Source organism: Passer montanus, unplaced genomic scaffold (assembly GCF_014805655.1).
Source record: "Passer montanus isolate IOZ18808 unplaced genomic scaffold, ASM1480565v1 scaffold35, whole genome shotgun sequence".
NCBI classification, from domain to species: Eukaryota; Metazoa; Chordata; class Aves; order Passeriformes; family Passeridae; genus Passer; species Passer montanus.
Window position 1 is genome coordinate 5,132,970 of NW_024368263.1, and position 20,300 is coordinate 5,153,269.

A 20,300-nucleotide genomic window follows, 5' to 3' on the forward strand; every position below is an offset into this window, starting at 1 on the left:
ATTCGGTTTAAATAGAGTGATACAATGGGTTCTGTTTGATTGGCTACTAACAAAAACACCTTCCTCACACACGTCCTTGAGAGGAACAGAAAGATGAAGTAGAAAAACACCACCTGCAGATTGTTTATACTTAAGTTATCACATCCTGGAACAGAAAGATAAAGTAGAAAAACTCCACCTGCAGATTGTTTATACTTATCACATCCTTACAACTCCCTGAAAATTCTCACAAGCTGCTGTGAGGAACACTTGCTGTTTGCTGTTTCTCTCTCTCTGTCCCACGGCACCCACAGCTCAGGGGAAGGAGGCAGTTTAGGAGCAGTCCAGAGAACACCACAGCTCTGCCTGCCCTTGCCCAGCTCCCCCACAGCCCAGTGAGTGATGCACTACAAGATCTGTCCTTTGTTGTGTCTTCACTTCTGCCTCCCTCCCTGCTTCGAGCCTGAGCAGAGAACAAAACATTCCGAGTTAGGGTTTACTGTGAGTTTTTATTGAATTCAAGCCATCACCAGTCAGTCACCAGCCAGCCCTGGAGTGGGCACAGGGACCTGGTGGCACAAACCCCGTGGTGCTGGCCCTGCCTGTGTGTGGCTGGCACAGCTACAAACAATAACACACCGTACACAGAGTGAAGAGCAGGCTGATATATCATTGTAATCAACAGGTTTATAACTGCATAAGCATATCTTTTTCTAAATGCACTGCTTTACTGATGTCTTTAACTGAAGAAAAGATTAAACATTCATTTATTTTCATTCAGCAACTGTTTTTTTTTTATTTACTCTCATTTGTATAATAAAATTCAAATCAATGGTGTTAACACCAGAATTAGTTCTTTTTCTAGACTAAGTTGCTTTCTTTGTAATACTAAAAAGAGAATTACAATTGATATATATGATCCTATATATGTCTTCTTTAAAATCAGTGCAGCTCCTACAGGTACTGCCCGAGTAAAACCACTTCAGTTGTGATGAAAAGGCTTTAAAATGATCATTTATCGTGCAGTATTTCTCCTAAACACACTAATATTTACTATTAGTTATAAAAGTTATATCACACTAATGTTTCAAAATACGCAAGACACCTGAAGCTAACCACAACATTTCTCAGACGCCCAGAGATTGGTCCTAGTAATGCCAAGGTCCCCATTTCCACCCCCATATGAATCACTCACTCAAGGGCTGGACTCAGTGATCCTTGTGAGTCCCTTCCAAGTCAGAACATTCTGTGATTCTGTGAATTCCAAATTAGCGGAACTTTACGATTTCTAGTTATTCATAGCACAAAAGAAAGCAAAACAGAGGATCAGGAGCCCAGCAGAAGGCTTGTTTCACTGCCTGGTAATGCAGGACACCTTATGTGCTCCACACGTTGGTCCTGCCCCAGTGTCCCATGTCAAGAATCCCACTTTGTCCAATGAGGCAGAATAAAAGCTGCTCTTTACTGTTTGGGTGTCCCTCCAGACCACGGCCACAGAAGCCCACGGACTCAGAGGCCAGTACTGACACCTCTTTGAAGTCAAGAAGCAAGGAACAGAGGATGGGGACTTTCTCCACTGCACAGACCGCTGGAGCACGTTTTGCCCACAACCAAGGGGACAGACTCCTTCAGCACCCTGCAGAGTGCAACTGCAGCGCTGTGCACAGCCAAGGAGCAAAAGGATTTCTCAGAGGGAACTGCTCTTATCTTTCACTACTGAAAGGAAGGGCAAAAAACCCAGTCTGTCACCCATTGCTGGCTCCCAGCAGGACACAGCCTCCTTCTGCACCTTTTGCAGGTTCTGCTCAGGCTGGGAGTTTTAGTGCTGGCTGTGCTTTGGAAAGTGGAGAGCCTTCAGAGAGTAGAACTGCTCCAAAGACAGCCATGGCACTTTTAGGTCCACCATCGATTCCATATCCTATTCTGACCAAAACATTGGAAGAAATGAGACTTGTGCTATCCTTGACAAAGTACTAAGAGTTTACAAGCCAAGTAATAATAGACACCAAGCCTGAATTCCTGAAAGCCTCTCTCCAGAGCACTTTGGCTAATGTGGAGTATAGTCACAGAGGTTCTTTTAAGCCTTCTAACAATTCCCTGCAAAACTGCCAGCAGTGGCTTTGTGTTCTATTTCACCAAGTCCTGTAAGGGCAGTTTTAGAAATCCAAGTCCAGGAAGGCTCTCATGTGAGCTTCCCATGGCTACAAGAAATAAAAGCTGGCACAGTAAGTCCAGAGGCACCAACAAGGTACAGACCTAATAACTATGAGATCCAAATACCTTGATTGCCTCCAGATGGTTTTAAAGTTGTAAGGAAGAAGTACAGATTTCTCTGTACCTGGTGAGAACTTCTGAAGACATACCACAACCCAAAGAACACCAGTAGAATTAAAAATCCATCCCAGGAAGAATGGACGTATATTCTCCTTTGTGCTAATTCTCTGTATGTCACAAGACTCACCCTGTCTGCCCACAGGCTTCACGCAGAGAGGAACCAGCATTTTCCAAGTACTTGCACTCTGTCTTGAGACTCCTCAAATTGGAGTCCCAAAAACAGGCAAGAAATCCAGTTTCTACCACCTGAACAACAAAAGGCACACCAGGAGAGAATATCCCACCTCATAAAGAGGAAAAGCTTTATGACAGGAGGCCCTTCTTTAAGCTAAAGATACACCAGCAGAGAATATCCCACCTCATAAAGAGGGAAACAGAACAGGAGAACCTGAGAGCAGGAATACACCCCCTGAACTCCCCAGCACACACAGAAAAACCCAGCACTGAAGAGCCTTCAGTGTGAAGATGTGAAGCATGTTCTGGGTCAGAAGATGACACAGAATGCTTCATCCCACAATCTTCATCACAGGATGCACACCACTGCTCTGCAGAATGTCTTCCTGACAACTCTCTGGTGTATTCCCAGTGTCTGGGCTGATGTCATTTGTTGCCTGGTGATTCTAATACCATTTATTTCCCCTCAATTCTAGAAGTCTCCGCAGTTCCATTCTGATTAGATTTGTCACAGTGGTTTTTATAACTTACAGCCATAAGACCTGAACTTAGGGATTTCAGCAGCTCCTTCTGTAGCATCTGGTGGAGTCCTACACTGAGAACACCTGTATGGACAACAGCCTGTGCACAGGCCAAAAGGCAACAGTGAGACCTCCCTCAAAGCCTGAATTTGTCAGGGAATTCTTCCTGTTTCTTTCTCAAAGGGGTTATTGTTACCCATTAACACATTAATTCTGTTGCTCCTTTACAGGAAACCACAGAAGCCACAGGCGCCACTGAAGACATTTAACAAGGATTTGCATCATAACTTTGATTTCAGGGCAGCCAAGACCTTTGCAAACCACTGTAGTTTGTACCATCACCAACATCTTGCTAAATCACTAAGGGCTTTAGCAATTCAGTCCAAAGAACTGGCAGATTTCCTAAACTGCTTAAAAGAGATGATAATTTCTGTATCAAACAATCAATCTTTGAGACAGATTATCTGTGCTGTAAATGAACTAAACTGAGATACAAGACCTTACTCTTTCATGTGACAGAGAGAGAGAACAGCATCACTGGAAAACAGCCAGAAGGCTGGGTACAAGGCTTCAGTGAACTGGGCTTTGAATTTATAGATCAAGTTATTCTTCTCCCCCACTGCCATGAAAATCACAAAGCCCCCCTCGCAGTGCAGCAGCACCCCAATCTTGGTGGCCTTTGTGTTGGGCAGGCACTTTTCCACGTCGTTGTGCCAGGATGATATTTTGGAGTTGAGCCACTCGACGCACCAGGACCTGGAGTTCCTGCCCAGGCGGCTCTCGGGGCCCTGGCGCTCCATGCTGCCGTAGCAGACGCCGATGCCGCAGAAGCTGCCCTGCTGCAGCTCCACCTCCCAGTAGTGGATGCCTCTCTTGAAGCACTGGAAGCCCAGCACCTGGCGGTAATCGGTGAAGCGCTGAGGGTGGTACCTGTGGCCTGGGAAGGTGTCCGAGATGGACATCCTGGTGTAGTTGTCAGCCAGAACCACGGTGTTGTGAGCCGTGTTGTAATCCAGCGTGATGTTGGCAGCATCTGCAATGACACGAGTCACTCGAAGGTGCTGAAGAACAAAGCACTTTTGTTTATCCTGTCCTGCCTCAGCACTTGTTGCTACGTTTATCTGCCAGCTCTGCTCTCCTCCTCAGTGCAGCCAGTTCTGAGGGTCACAGTACGAGCTGCTGGGTTCAACTGCAGCTCTGTGTCACACAAGGCAAATGGAGGGTGAGTTTTCTTCCTTCCTGCAGCCTCACAGGATCCCCTTATCACCCCAATACCCCAAAAGAAGGTCATGGCTGATCTGGCAGCAAAAGGTATGCCATGTTGTATAGCATCTTAACAAGCCATCATGGGCTCACATAAAAGCCTACATTTCAGGCTTTTTAAAAAGAATCCAGTCCATTACAGTGTGTTTCTAGGCTACCCTAATGCTGTCTTTTTTTGGGGAAACCGAAATCCTTACTTGAAAAACTTCATTTATCTTCATTCAGAAGATTCACAGGTGCTGAAGATTAATTTGATGCATCCAGCAAAAGAACCACTTAGAAACCTCCTGGCCCCCTTTTTCTCCAGAAATTTCCTTCTTTTTTCACAACCCATTAATCTAACAAAACCCCCTCAGATGTATTTTTGTCAGGTCACTACAGAGGACACATAACACCAGTACAACAAGAGCAAAGTTCATCTTTAAGGAGTGTAATGTTGGGTGTCTTACACTGCAAGAGCTCCTCTCTGGGTTTCTTCAGGAAGCTGTCGATCAGCTCTTTAGCAGCACCAGCAGCAGCTGTGGTGGCTGGTGTGGTGGTTGGTGCTGTGTCAACAGAAGAACAGAGAGTCTGGCCAGCTGGGAAGAGACCTCACATGTTTAACACCCCATCACAGACACACTCAGGCTGGAGCTGATCTGGTTTAGCCTCCTGCTCCATGCAGGGTTAACTTCAATATTAGCTCACGCTGTTCACTGTCATGGCAAGTTTTGAAAATCCCACTCTCTGGACAACTTCTCTCAGTGTTTGATTGCTCCCACAGTGGCCAGTAGAAGCTGAACTTTTGTTCAATACACCAACACTAATGACCATCTTATTATTTTAAGAGCAATCAATGAAAATTAGAATACGCATGATGAAAGTTTGGACTCACCAACTTTAGCAGCTTTCTTTTTCTCTTCTGGAGGGGGGAAAAGAAAAAAGTAAACTGTGAGTTCTACTGGGAGGCAAAAGCCACTGGTTAAGACTGTGTCAGCTGTAATACCATCACCACGGCTCTTCTGAAACTGCAGCAGTAAAGAGCTGACAGTCCAGCAGGCTGAAGCCATGTACAGATACCCTCACACTGGAAAGCTGCACATCAAGCACAGCCTTCCATTTGCTTCCTATTTCACAGGGTCATAAGCCTGGAAGGAGCTTGATCTCCCCTCCAGGAGCAGTGTGTTCAGGCACGTGGAATGCTCCTGTTCCCATGAGGAACACTGACTATTCCTTTCCTCTTTACAGCAGAGCTTTCAGTGCAGCAGCAGGAGCTGCAGCTCCACTCCATCCTGCTTCCCCAGCACAGCCCCTGACTGCTCCACACCCAGCACTTGGACCATGTGTCAAGAGCTCCCTGGACGTAACAGAAGCTGTTTCTTAGCACTTACATTTAGTTCAAAAAGAAAACATGGAAGATCATCCAAACAGGCTACAGTGCCCATTAATTCTGGTATCTGGACAAAACAGAACTGGAAGGGCCCAGTATAACCTGCCACAAAGACCATCACCCCAGCCCTAGACTGGAGGCAGCAAAATGTTTGAGTAAGGCTCCTCTAATCAACACTTACTGGTGGTATCTGTCACCCCCTGGGGAATGGTTTTCTCTTTGTGGGTCTGGTCTGTGAGGGAGGAAGAAAGCAATCAGAACATGAACAGAACTCAACTAAGCAGAACTCTACACATACGAATCTATCAAAGAAACCAAAAGGTGTTTGGCATAAATTAACAAAACCTGCACCAACAAGAGGGTGGGGAGGCTCTGCTTTGCTTTACACTGACACCACTACAGGCTGATGCACCCGTGTACCTGTGCATTCCCCATCCAGCTCACAAGGCATGCATCCCCAAGTACCACAAAGCACCCTCCCTTCCCTGTGCCCAGGTGCTCACTGCAGGTCACCACTGCAGCACCACCACAGCAAACAGCTCTTGGCTAACTGTCTCAACTCTTATTTAACAGCAAAGCCATAGCTAGGAGAGGATGGTGTTCTGTAGTACTTACGTGGTCCAGGAGGCTTTTTCCCAACAGCTTTGTTTGGATGAGCTGCTACAGGGGCCTTAATTTTCACAGGTTTGGCTGCAATGGTGATAATTTACATTATGGTTTGTATGGCCAGGAACATGCATTAGTGAGGACATTTTGCCATCTTCTCCATCCTTCCTGCCTTATGGCAGGCAGAGTCCTGCTACTCTAAAGACTTTCAAATCTCCCCTCAAATCCACATCCTAACCACATCCACCCCTGCTACACAGTAACACCATAAATTACTGCAAGGAAGAAAGGCTGAGCTGTGCCAGAAGGGTGCAGTATCATGATACTCATCAGCTTATCCAAGCATAGATAACAGCAAAGAAACACTGGCACGTTTTGTCTCCCAATTTAGCCCAGACTGTAATGTTTTTGTGTGGAAATGGAACACTGCAGAGATTGGAAGGCACAGTTTATATTAACCAACTGTATTTGTTGCATTTTTTTAAAAAATTGTATTTGTATTGGAAAGATCCCTCATTTCAGCCCAAAGCAAAAGCAGAAAATGCCAATTTCCCCAGTGATACAGTACCTTCTTCTTTTTTCTCCCGACTCTGATCGACTGAAATTTTCACTATGTCTTTGAGGGTAATGGCAGACTGGTAAGTGGAATGCATCACGTTTTGGTCCATTTCAACTACGGGAACAAAAGCCTCTTTTGTTGATGTTCGTTGCAGTGCTGCTGCTCTCTGAAACAACAAATGAGAGACCACCTTGTGTAGCACACAGAGAAAAATACAACCAGCTTACTTTTAACTGGGATGCAGTTTGTGCTTTCATCTCAAATTCAAGGGAACAAAGGCCACAGTCAGACACAGCTCGTGGCAAAATTCCAGCAGCAGCTCAGACACCTTAATTCCCACTGGTAACCCATGAGCAGCCATGTCACAGCACAGAGCTGCCACACCTCAGGGAGGTGACTCCTGCCCAGAGACCCCTCCCTGCTTGTGGCAGAGGCAGAGGCTGAACTGGGAGAGTCACCCATTCAGCATTCTTTCACTAATATTTGTGTACTTTTTAGGACATCCTTTGACAGCAGGTTCTTGCACACCACTGCATTTCCATTTGACTGGAAGTGTCTAGAGAGTATGATGACCACAGCAGGTTTTTGTTATTCTGCATTCTAGAATGAAGAACTGGATTCACACTTAAATGACACATTACCTTCAAAAACAGAACATCATCAATTTCAGTCAGTGCCATCTCAATCTGATCTTTGAGAGACTGAATTTCATTCTTCTTATTTCCCAGAACACTGTAAATATAATCAAACTTATTCCAAACTCTCTTTTCTTCCTCTGTAATTGCTTTCATGATCTCATTTTCTCTTTCTTCAATTACAGCTTTAACTTCTGAAAACTCATTTCTGATCAATTCCTTCTTTCTTGAAGCTGTCTCCTGGGGCAGACAAGAGCAGATAGGTATTGATTTCAAAAGAACAGTTTGTAAACAAAATACTCTAAGTGCTACTGCATGAAAGCCTCTGAGGAACATGTGGGCTTCTCTTCCTTGAAACAAGCAAGAGCAGAGCTGTTGATTTCTATGTGGTTTGGAAAGAAAATTCCTTCACTCACAAGGAATGGAGCCCATTCTCAGTCTCACCCCACGGGAGAGTATAAAACCTAGCACAGTGCCAGGTTTACTCCCATCTCCCACAGAGCTGTCTGGCCCTGCCAAAACTCCTCTTTTCTGTTCTTTCCTAGTAACACCTTCTCCTGCCAATGCAGCCTCAGCACTACAGCCCTGTCACAAGGGTACAATCACTAACACCATGCAGTGGCCAGTGGGTGCCTGGCAACCTGAGAGCACTCTGAGCAGCTCCCCACTTACAGCAGACTGGCTCTGTTTTGTTTTCACCGTGCTCATTGCCCGGGCAGTTCTTTCACTCTGGTTATGCAGCTCCGTAAGTTTTTTCTTCAGCAGCGACTGCAACGGGAGAGACCAGAACATATTTCAGAGAGGCAGTTGTCATGTCTGCTCTTACTTTTAAATACTCTTGTAAGCATTTAGTACTCTCAGCTTAAAACCTACCTCCCCTTGAAGCTCAGGGGGTGTAAAAGCACCGTCCTGCACACGTGTGGCTTGTGGCATCCACACCCTCCCCACCTCTCCCAAGAGCAAGATGCCATTGCTGACACTCTCCTCACAAAGGACCCAGTGCTTTCATCAGCACAGTTCTCATGCTACCAATAAACGTTACATTAACTCTCAGTTTGGACTTCCAGCACAGTTGATGCTACTGATCACCCTACTCCTTTTGAGAACGTTCTCCCTCAGATGTGATTTACCTGTTCCTTTAGTTCAAGATTCTGCTAAGCTCAATCAGGGCTAAGTTCTGCAGCTAAGCTGTATACACACCCATGAACAGATGGGAGTTTGACCACCTAAACTTTTTCAGCATACTTGACTCATCCACACTGATTTTCAGCTGTGCTGAAAATAGAAAGGCCAGGTTTCCTTCCCTTCTACTCCATGACCCTCCTTCTGCCTTTCATCTACATACTTGAGATCTCCCTAGGATACTTTTATAATTCTTCTTCTTAGGAACATCTGCAGCAGAATGCCGGCCCCTCAGGCAGGAGAAGCCTGGCAGGGAGCAGAGGAGGCTCAGAGCTCTGGGTGACGCCACAGAGCGTGGGAGGCCTCACTGGAGAGCCCAGCCCAGGACAGCCCAGCCCTGCCACTGCAGCTCCTGACAGCGCCTTCCCAGACCCCTGCTCTTGAGCAACATCTTGGAGAGACGGGGAAAACGCAAGGAATGGCTCTGGGGACGTGCCTGAGCACATGCTGGAGGGCAGATAACAGTTCAGCACTGCCAGACACGAGATTTACAATTTACAGTCGACGTCCTGTTCCGGCCTCCTGCCTGCACTCCAGAGCAGCTCCTCCAGCACCGAGGGACCAAGGGGCGCCCTGGGGAGCCCTTGGGGGTGGGTGTTCGAGCCCTTGGGAGGGTGTTCCAGCCCCAGTGAGCCCTTGGGAGAGTGTTCCAGCCCCGGGAAGCCCTTGGGAGGGTGTTCCAGCCCTTGGGAGGGTGTTCAAGCCCCGGGGAACCCTTGGGAAGGTGTTCCAGCCCCGGAGTACGCCTGAGAGTGTGTTCCAGCCCCAGGGTACCCTTGGGAGGGTGTTCCAGCCCCGGGGTACCCCTGGGAGGGTGTTCCAGCCCCGGGAAGCCCTTGGGAGGGTGTTACAGCCCCGGGGAGCCCTTGGGAGGGTGTTACAGCCCCGGGGAGCCCCTGGGAGGGTGTTCCAGCCCCGGGGAACCCTTGGGAGGGTGTTCCAGCCCCGGGGAGCCCTTGGGAGGGTGTTCCAGCCCCGGCGGCCACCGGTCACCCCAGCTCAGCCCCGGCTGCTCACCTGGGCAGAGGCCTTTGCCTGCTCCAGGGGGCTGGTGGGGCACAGCTTGTGCTCGAGCAGGCAGAGGGAGCAGATGCAGGCGCCGTGCTTGCTGCAGAAGAACTCGAAGAGCCTGTTGTGCTGGGGGCACTTGCGCAGCTGCAGGTCGCGCAGGGGCGGGCAGAGCTGGTGGTCGCGGAAGGCCGGGCTGTCGCGGTGCGGCCGCAGGTGCTCGGCGCAGAAGGACGCGGTGCAGGTCAGGCAGGTCTGCACGGCCGGCGCCTCCCGGCAGCTGTCGCAGGGCACGGGGGGCTCCGCCGCGCAGCACCCCCCCACATCCCCATCCTCATCCTCCTCCTCCTCCTCGCCCTTGGCCCCGGAGCGGCCCTGGAGCTGCTCCACCACCCGGCACAGCACCGTGTTCTTCTGCAGCTGCGGGCGGCCCGCGAAGGTGGCGCGGCACTGCGGGCAGCTGAAGCCCCCCGAGAGGCCGGCCCAGCTGAGCTCCAGGCAGGAGGCGCAGAAGTTGTGCCCGCAGGGCACCGTCACGGGGCTGCTGAAGAGGCAGAGGCAGATGGAGCAGGTGAGCTCCTCCTCCAGCCCCGACAGGCCCGGCTCCGACTCCAGCGCCGCCATCGCCCCGTCCGCAGCTGCCCCGAGAACCCGAAACAAACCTGGCCTCGGAGAAACGAAACTGTGGCCCGGGCTTTCCGGAAAACTACGTGTCTCATCCCCGCCCCGACGGGAGGGGCAGCGGCCGGGGGACGAGCCCTGCGGCGCCCGCCCCTGAGGGGAGCCGGGCAGCGCCGGCGTGCCGGGGCTCTGCCAGGAGCGGGACCCCGGAGCGGGCCGGGCCGCGGCTCCGGGCCGGGGCAGCGGCACCCGGAGTGCCCGAGGCGTCACCCGGAGGTGCCCGAGGCGTCACCCGGAGTGCCCGAGGCCTCGGGGTCGGTTCTGAAGCGGTGCCCAGCCGCGCTGCCCGCCCCGCTCCCGGCCAGCCCAGCGCTGTCCGGCTGTGCCCGGGGCTCAGGGCGGGGGCGAACCCCAAATCCCCCCGAGCACCGCCCCAGCCGCTCCCAGCTGCGGGTAACCTGGAGCTGGAGATCCTACGGACTCATAGGTTTGGGCTGGAAAGGACCTTAAAAATCGTCTGTTTGCGACAGCTGAGGGATGTTTTTAAAGCACACAGGTTACTGCTTTGTGATTGTGGAAACCATCGCAACAGAAGATGCTTCCTCAAATTTCTTGTTCTCAGTCTAACTGTTCAATAATCACTGTTTCTAACAGGGACATTGATGCTGAACAGCACCATGGCAAGTACTCATGTCTTAACTTGACCACAAATCGTTCCAGTGGTCTCTTCCTCCTCGCTCTTCTGCCCTGCCTGCTGGTGTCCCAGGAACTTCCTTGGCGCCCGCTGTATTTCTGCACCCATGCTGGCAGCAGGGATAAAAGGAGCAGCCTGGCACAAAGTCTGTGGTCCCCCAATAATTTAAACAGAACCTGATGGGCTGCAACAGCAGGAGCCGTGTGCTCTGAACTCTTGTCCAGTGGGCAAAGAACACCTTGTGTGGAGAACTGCTGAGGTTCCCTTTAATGTCATTTTAAAGTATTAGCAGGTGATCTTGTTGGCATTAGTCCTTGGGGACTTCCAAGAATGTTTAGGAGTTACACAGAATCACAGAATGAACTAGGTTGAAAAAGACCTTTAAGATCATCTAGTCCAACCTATGACCTAAACCAACATCTCCTCAACTAAACCATGGCACTGCCTGCCACATCTAGCCTGTTTTTTAAACTACAGGGATGGTGATTCCACCACCTCACTGGGCAGACAATTCCAGCACCCAACCACTCTTTCAGTGAAGAATTTCTTTCTAGCATCTACCCAAAACTTGCCTTGGCACATCTTAGGATTGTGTCCTCTCAGTCTGTCAGTTGCTGGCTGGGAGACCAACCCCACCTGGCCACAGGCACCTTTCAGAGAGTGATAAGGTCACCCCTGAGTCTCCTTTTCTCCAGGCTGAACACCCCCAGCTCCCTCAGCCATTCCTCACAGCCCCTCTCTAGCCTCGTTGCCTCCTCTGGACACGCTCAAGCATCTCAACATCCTTCCCAAACTGAGGGGCCAGAGCTGGGCACAGCACTCCAGCTGTGCACTCACCAGTGCTGAGCACAGAAGGATCACCTCCCTGCTCCTGCTGGCCACTGTTCCTGATCCAGGCCAGGGGCTCTTGGCCTTTTTGGCCATCTGGGCACACTGCTGGCTCATGTTCATGCTCATTTTATAAAGCACTCAAAAGAAGCCATGTTGGGTGGTCTGTTACAAGTGCAATCAGCTCCTGGCCAGTTCTTTTGGACTATTAAATTAAATCTGGAGAATCATTGTGAAGCTATGTTGAGCAATCACTGTGCAAACAATTACAAGTGCAAACTCCTGGCCAGTTCTTTTGGACTATTGAATTAAATCTGGAGAATCATTGTGAAGCTATGTTGCACAGATACCATGAACTTGTACCTACATCAGTTATCCCTCCAGCCTTTTAACACTCCTTCAGGATAAGCTGTAGAGGGGTTGTGTGCCACAGGGCTCTGAGTCACTGCTCAGGAACAGATACAGGTGCAGAAAGGACAATGCAGGCATTTGGGGCTGCAGGGCTGTGACAGGAGGAAAAGTTCAGGGATCAGCTCTGTCATGTGCTGGAGGGTGGAGGAGTTTCTAGGAGATGGGCACTGTGCCACAGGTTTACAGCGTGGCTGGGATGTGCTGTGCAGGACTTTGTAACTGCTGGCAGAGGAAATGCAAACACCTGGCAGGGGGTGGCTGATAGTGGCTGCAAAGGAACACGCAGAGAGCTGTGCTGTGCATGAGATGGGACAAAAGAGCAGCTGTTAATGTTTGCATTTTTTATTTTTCCATAGGTGAACGAACACCCTGGGCTTATCTGGACTAAGCCTCTGCCATCTTTCAAAGACTCAGCACGTTCACTGTATTCTTCTGTGGCACTCATGTGGTATCAAGTGATATAGACAAAGGTATGCAAATAAAAAGGGTAAATATAAACCCTCACAATTGTAGCTTCTGCTTCTGGAGCATAGCACAGGATGTTTAGAGCTCAGATGAGCAATTTAAGTTCCACAGTGTCAACAAGGGCTTGAAATTCTCATTTGGAGGAAACCCAACCACTTCTGCTGTCTATGAAACAATAAAGTTTTAACATAAAAAATTACTGCTACCATTTAAATAGCTACTTAAGTTATACTCAATTTTGCTTGCAAATACTTGAGAACTTCCTGTGATTCTGAACTAAATCTAACCCTTTGCCCAGACACTGCACATTCAAGATGCCCCCAGAGCCCAAGCAGGGCTTTAGAAGCACAGTGGGATTAATTGTACCCCACATTCCTGCCCCCAGTAAAGGGGCTGGAGAGAGATGGGAGAGCCCCAGGGACAGCAAGGCAGCAGTGAGGGTTTGTTCACCACCTCCTTGTGGGATTCATGTGCACACTGTCCCATCCCAGATTCCTCAGAGCAGGAGTGGATGGGACAGGGAGGGCTCTGGGCAGTTCCCTCAGGCTGCCTGTCCCCCTTGGTCTGATTTGAATGAGCAAAGCAGTAGCTTCATGCAAACTTGGTAACAATGGGTAAACAAAACTCAAGATTTTACCTTCAAAACACCCTCTCTCAGGGGTGTATTTGTCTTCCAGCATCTCCTGTTTGGCACAGCCAGAATGACTCTGCATCATTGAATTCATGCCAAAAATGCAGAGTAGGCAATGGAACAAGAAACACTTGCATTTAGCTTTTGCAACTTCCTAAGAATTAACAATTTCCCTTAGGAAAACAATCCTTCCATTAATCCCCATTGTCTGAGCATGACTGTGCTCATGTCTGGCATCTTCTTTTCATCCAGTTTGCAAGAACAGCCACATGAATCTAACTGAACTTTTCTCTAAAAAAGCAAATCCTAGCATGAAATACTGGTATTTGAAGTGAACCAAAACACAGATTAATTTTACTTGTATAAAAACAATTCCTTCACAAACAAGACATTTTACTAGGGCTGACACAAAAATGCACAGTACTTTAATGGATTAATGCACTAGGTCAGAGTACATGACAGCTAAATCATAATGTACAAATTTTCAGGTGTTTGTTTGTATCTAGGGTTTGTTTTTTCCCATGTCTTCTCTGTAGGAGTCAACTATCTAGCACAGGGATTATCTGAAAGTGTAAGACTTGCCAAGACTCCCGAGGTACAAAGTACCCCTTCAATGCTCATAATTACCAGAGCTGTCAGTGCAGTGCCTTGCCAGCACCTGGTGACCCATTCTGCTGCTGGAAAGGGAAGAAGAAAGGCAGCACAGAAACTTCAGCACTTAAAGGGCAAGGTGGTTTGCTCTAAAACCAACAATAAAGGCTTTCAGAGCCTACATGGATTAACACAGTGGGACACAATTGTGCCAGGGGTTCATGTTATATTCCACTGGTTCTAAGCACAGTTGACAGTTACCAGTGCTATTTATCTGCCACAAAATCACAGAAGCTTGACATCCACAGGTTTTCTGAATATGTTTCAGTGAACTCTTTAAGTAACTGCAAAGTCACAGCATTTGTATGCTGTGGCAGAAGCAGAGGGACAGTCTGCATATCAACAATATTTATAATAAAATTTTAAATAAAAATGACCTCTGGCAGTTATACAGCTCTAGCCAAACCCAGACATTTAAACAGTTACTCACAGTATAGGGTTGTGTTTTATCTTTTAATCAAACTATTCCAGTTCTGCAGCTTGCTACAGTAGGATATAAATATTCAAACCAAACAGATCTATATTAGATTTCCTATAATAAACAAAGTTTTCATGTATTACATAAAAACATAGCCTAAGGGGAAAAATAAAGAAGTAGGCCAAAAGAAAAACAGTTAAGACAGTAACGTCCACCAGTGCACCTGCCACCCTCAGAACCAGAAGGCAGCATTTCACAGAACAGATCTGTACAATTGTTCACATCTTCTCACATCCTAGATGTTCCATTTTCAATGCTGGATCCATTAACTGGAGGCTCCACAATCAGTCTTGGCTCTATCAGCGCATCCCAGCTTTCAGTTATCTGAAAACAAACCACAGGCAGCACTTGGCAGGGGCCAGCAGCACCAGCAGATGCAATTTCTGTGCTGTTATGCTTTTGCCTAGACCTGAACAATGGCACCACTGAACTGAGATCACAGCTCCTCCTGTGGGGCACTGATCCTACTGGTGAGCCTCAACCTGCCAGATATCCTGGGTAGGAAAGGGTGCACAACAACAGCAATGAAAGGAAAAGCTGGTGAGAAAGGATCTCTATGAGATGTGATGTTGTTTATTAGCCAAAACAAGAACTTTGATGAGTGACTGTGACCCCAGTTAAATGAGTACCAAGAACTGATTATTATGATGTAAACATGCACATTGTTGCTAGAAAGAAACAATGGTTTTTGCTTCCATCGATTCAAATCACAAAGGGAACATCCCTGAGGTGAAGAGAGGCAGGGAGCAGGGCAAGGGGCAGCTGTGCAGAGCTGCTGGCAGGACTCAGGGCAGGCCCCACGTACCTTGGTGTCCTGCGGCACCGCGTACTCGATCAGCTCCGCTCCGTCTGCAGACTGGTACACCAGGTCGAACTTCCCTGGCTCCTTGGCAGCTGAAAACCACACAAACAGCTCAACCAGCTACAAACCAAAGAAACTGAAATGTTTACCACAAAAGCCGGCCAAAATCAGTTTGGTTTGGGGGTTTGATTTGTTGGGTTTTTCCTTTGTGCTCAGTGTCCGGGTTCACAATTGTAACAAAACCTTGAGGAAAAACTGAATACTACACACCAAAATTAAGGTAATTATCTGACTACTCACATGAGAAAGTCAACAATATGTTGCTGAAATTTGAGAAAAAGGCTCATATGACAATTCACTAATTCTGGCTTAAATGGCAACTGCAAGATACACAGTTTAAAAAACATTAAACATTTCAGGTCTCAGGAACTGCATCTTGTCCTTGCAGGGACTCACTTCCACACCCACTGAAGATACACCATTATGACCTCACACTTTCTCTCAAAATAATAATATAAAATATTTTCTTTCTTTCTGAAATAATTTCTTTCAGAAAATGAAACCACAGTAGAGGTGAGTTACTGACCACTCAAGCTACTGAAAAAAAATACGTTGTAAATACCCATAAGCATCCTTCAGCTCAACTAGCAAGGGTTAGAACTTGTTAGAACTTCTCAATTTAAATAGATTTTTGGGGAAGGAATGAGGAGGGGAGGGGCGTGTTGAAAATGATCCCAAGGAAATTGGGAATACTCCTGAAAGATGAAGTGTCCCCAGGTACGTACATTGTCCTGCTGATGTCGAAAGGATCTCAAGTTCAATCTGCTTTTTTTCATCATTCCAACTGAGTATTTTTGCCTCCTTCACAAAGCAACAAGAAAAGAATCAGGTAAGACACACTTCAGCACTGGTTAAGTATTCCATATTTACAACCAGTGCACTACTTGATTGCTGACAGAGGAAATAAGTATATTTGGCTATCAAATTTTCTAGTCTCCATGTATAAAATCTGCAAAGAATGAATGCTCAGCAATCTGTAACTACTGGCATCAATAAACCAGTTACTCATTGTCACTAACTTTGCAGTTTAAATCAGTACTTACCCAGAAACCAAGTTATCTGAAGCAGCAACAAAATTTTACTTGCACCAGTTTTAAGAACTTGCCCTAACTTCCAATAGCAGTAGACTCAAATACAGCTACATTCTTCTACTTGAGGACCTGCATTTTTTGTCATCTCTAAAATATTGATGATTATTAATAATCCTTGTAGTTGTTGGTTTGTTGTTTTGTTTGTTTTGGTTTGTTTTTTTTAGTAACAGCTACATCTTTCAAATTTTCAATTAGTTTCAGCTTCTAGAGTTTTGATTTTTACTGCTGCACCAGGAATAGCCTATGAAGTCAATTGGACACAAGGTAAAACACTGCACAGCATAAAATATTTACACCATACCCCACCTATCATCATAGTTCTGTGAGTGAATGAAGGGAGGAAAGAAAACCAGTACCTTATAGTCTGAAACTTCAGGACTGTAATTTTCAGTTAGTTCCAGGCGCTGTTGAAAGAAATACAAGTAACAAATTGTAACTTTTCCCAATCTTTGATGATTCCACCTACATCCAGACAGTTTCTTCAGCAACAGAAAAGTGCAAGAGCCAAGTCTCCAACTCCTGGAGCCCAATGTTAATCATGGTCCCAGGTAGACCTCCAGGACTTGCTGCTCCAAAGGATTTACGTTCAGGTCAGGCTGTGTGAGGAGATCAGGGAGATGGATCCCAGTCTCCTCAGCTGCAGGGATTTCATTTACTTTTTTATTTTGCAGTGCAGTGTAATTATTTGTATTGTAAGATTTGCAATAACATTTACATGGAAAATTGCATTGAAATGGCAGCAGAGACAGCATTTCTAGTGTTCTACAATTACAGAAAGTCTAAAGAAATGCACTTAACTTCTGTATATGCTCCAAACTTTGACAAAAATCAAAGCCAGGCTTTACAACTTTACAACTTTACAAGTGAATATTTCAGAGAAACTGTTAGGTCAGAAACTTAGGAGTGGCCCAAATGAAGTAATCTTAACCGACTCCCAAATGAAGCAATCTTAACCTACTAACATTCAGCATTTCCAGAGTTTACCTTAAAGGCAATTCTTTCTCCCACTTGGGGTGGAGCAGCTAGAAGAGGTAACACACTATAGTCTCTCTTGGGAATCTCCACCGGATTCTGTGAAACAAAGAGTAACCCACTGATTTAATTACTGTATCAGTGAAAACAGAAGACAATGTTCATGCTGTATGAGTTGCAGGAATCACTGAGAAGAGCAAGGTACATGCTTTTAGATATAGAATACAATAACTTTATTGTTGTTTCATAAACACATCCTCAGGCTGACAAACGGAATTACAGTAAATAAAAGCTCAGCCTTTATCCCACTCATCTATTTCTGCAGTTATTCTGCTGAATTACTCTCATCCTGTAGGTTCTTTGTACAGTTCAAGCTGCCAGAGAAAGGTGACCTCTGCCTGTGTGAGTCACTCACCTGGACAAGGACAGAAGTGTTTGTTGCAGCTTCATTTAACTGCCTCTGTTTCTGGCCTTCACTGCTGTAGTTATAGAAGAAGCCAGGGTTTGCTCCTCTCCCATGGCCCCTCATCATCCCACGAAACCCTCGGCCCCTAGGTGCTCTCCAGAAGTTCTCCTCTCCTGTTCCACGCCCCCTTCCACGGCTGGGGCTGGCAAACGCTCCTGGGGCACTGGCTGGCACCTGTTTAGTGCAGCTCCTCACTATGGAATTACCCAGTCCAGCACCTGCTGCCGATTTTTTAATGACAAGTGTGTCTGAATCTGAACTATCAGAGTCTGAAGAGGAGCTCTGTGCTTTGGGAGCCTTGGTGCTGGCTTTTACAGCCACCACATGGTTTGGCACTGATTTTTCCTTTGCAGTGCTGTCTTGTGCTGGTGTCACCTTCTCCTCCTCTGTACTCGAGTCAGAATCTGAACTAGATGACTGGGGTTTTTTAGCATTTTTACTAATTGCAGTCTTAGTCTTTTCAGTGTTAGACTTTACAGTCACTTTATTAGTTTTCACATCAGAATCTGAAGCAGCTTGGGATTTGTCTTTGGGAAGTGTCACCACTACAGGTTTATGGGAAGATTTATTTTCCTTTACATTTAATTCACTGCTGTCACTGTCAGACGATGTGCTGGAGGAATCTGAAGCTCCCACCCTCTTTTTCCTGGACTGTGTTGTGGTCTTTTTGGTGCTATTTTTACCAGAATTCAGAGACAAGCTCTCATTTGCCCGTTCTAAAGCCATCTTTGCTGCAGCAACCTTTGTCTGATTTTCATCCTTCTTTTTTGTTGCCAACTGCTTCTCCCTCTCTGTTTTTTTCATCTTTTTAGAATGGGAAGTAGAGGTCTCTTCCTTACCTTCTGTGAGTCTATTTCTTCCCCTAACTTCTTCCTTTCTTTTTCTTTTCGTGTACCTTTTCTGAGAGTCCCAAGTATCTAGAGAGGTCTCTTCCCTACAAGAGGAATACTCAAGGTTATGCTTCTCCTTCTTCTTTTTCCTTTTATGCTTGCCTTCATTCCTAGACAATTCTTCCTCATCCTCCTTCTGTCTGTGCCTTTTTTTGTCTTCTTTTGTTGTGTAAATAAAGCCATCATCTATCTCTTCATAATCATCTGCAACTACTTCTTCCAACTTTACTCTGTTAAAAAAAACCAAAACAAAAGCCACCATTCAGCATAATGAACACTTTTCCCCAAATGTGAGCAGCTCAGGCAAGTTCCCCTAGAGTGAAGATGCTCCAGCTCCTCCCTGGACAGTCTGGATCCTCCCCTGCAGGCAGAGGCTCCCGTTCCATCTTGGGGAACATTTCCAACTCTTGGCTCCCTCCATCCCTCTGGACATGCTGGGGAGTCTCAGGTGCTGGGAGTCAGTGCCCGTGGGCACCCAGCTCCTGCTGCACTGCCCAGGGAAGGAAGAGCTCAGAGCCTGGGGAGCCCCACCCCTGTCCCACCAAAACCACGCCGAGATTCAGAGAATCCCAGAGTGGGTCAGGAAGGGACCACAGTGGGGTCAGCTGGTCGCATTTCCCTGCCTAACAAGGGTTATCCCAGGGCACAGGGTTGTGTCCAGAGGGCTCTGGAATATCCCCAGTCAGGGAAACTCCGCATCTTGTCTGTCCCAGCGCACGGGCCCTGCACCTCAGGGTGAGAAACAATTTCATCGGTAACACCATGGTGAGGGAAACTCCGCTGTCTCAGCGCACCTCAGGGCCCTGCACCTCAGGGTGAGAAACAATTTCATCGGTAACACCATGGTCAGGCGCAACTTCCTGGGCATCGGCTCCTGCCCGCTCCTGTCCCACGGCTGGGCACAACCCGCTCCGGCCTCTTGGCACGGCCTTCAGATACCGACAGACACCCATGGGTGCGTGTGCGGGAATGACCCCCGATCCCGCTGTGCCTTCTGTCCCACGGCTGGGCACCAACCCGCTCCGGCCTCTTGGCACGGCCTTCAGATACCGACAGACACCCATGGGTGCGTGTGCGGGAATGACCCCCGATCCCGCTGTCCCGGTCCTGCAGTCCTGATCCCGGTCCGGATCCCACCCTCTCTGTCCGATCCCGCTGTCCCGGTTCCTATCCCGATCCTGCTGTCCCCCGGTCCCTATCCCCATCCCGCTGTCCCGGTCCCGATCCCACTGTCCCTATCCCGCTGTCCCCATCCCGGTCCCAGTCCCGCTGTCCCGATCCCGCTGTCCCGGTCCCGGTCCCTACCGCAGCGAGTCGTTGTCCCGCACGAGGCGCGCGCTCTCGGCGGGCGGCAGCAGCGCCCCCTCGAGGAAGAGGCTGAGGCGGGCGCGGCGGCTGAAGCCGAAGCGATGGCGGATGAGGCTGAGCAGGTCGGTGACGAGCCGCGCCTGGCCCGGCTCCAGCAGCAGCCAGCACAGCGCGCAGCCCGGGCTGGCCGGCGGAGGGTGGTCGAACACCAGCCGCAGCCGCACCGGGCCGCCGCCGGCCGCCATCACGGACACGGAGGAGGAGGCGGAGGAAGAGGCGGAGGAGGCGGGCGCGGGGGGCGG

At 48.1% G+C, this 20,300-nt stretch overlaps 2 protein-coding genes across 2 annotated transcripts; both read right to left on the reverse strand.

Annotated features, from left to right (window-relative positions):
• Positions 1-468: 468 nt before the first annotated feature.
• TRIM25 (tripartite motif containing 25) lies at positions 469-10,462 on the reverse strand. Its single transcript, XM_039716428.1, has 9 exons — positions 9,640-10,462; positions 8,113-8,208; positions 7,447-7,680; positions 6,815-6,971; positions 6,256-6,330; positions 5,822-5,872; positions 5,146-5,172; positions 4,721-4,816; positions 469-4,041 (listed from the first exon to the last, which is right to left on the reverse strand). The coding sequence occupies exons 1-9, from the start codon at positions 10,252-10,254 to the stop codon at positions 3,509-3,511; spliced, it is 1,884 nt and encodes a 627-aa protein (XP_039572362.1). The 5' UTR covers positions 10,255-10,462; the 3' UTR covers positions 469-3,508.
• A 3,221-nt stretch (positions 10,463-13,683) lies between these two features.
• Positions 13,684-20,278, reverse strand: COIL (coilin). Its single transcript, XM_039716429.1, has 7 exons — positions 19,996-20,278; positions 17,750-18,920; positions 17,347-17,433; positions 16,719-16,766; positions 15,997-16,072; positions 15,215-15,303; positions 13,684-14,733 (listed from the first exon to the last, which is right to left on the reverse strand). Exons 1-7 carry the CDS (start codon positions 20,241-20,243, stop codon positions 14,638-14,640), a joined length of 1,815 nt encoding a protein of 604 aa, XP_039572363.1. The 5' UTR covers positions 20,244-20,278; the 3' UTR covers positions 13,684-14,637.
• Between the last annotated feature and the right edge of the window lie 22 nt (positions 20,279-20,300).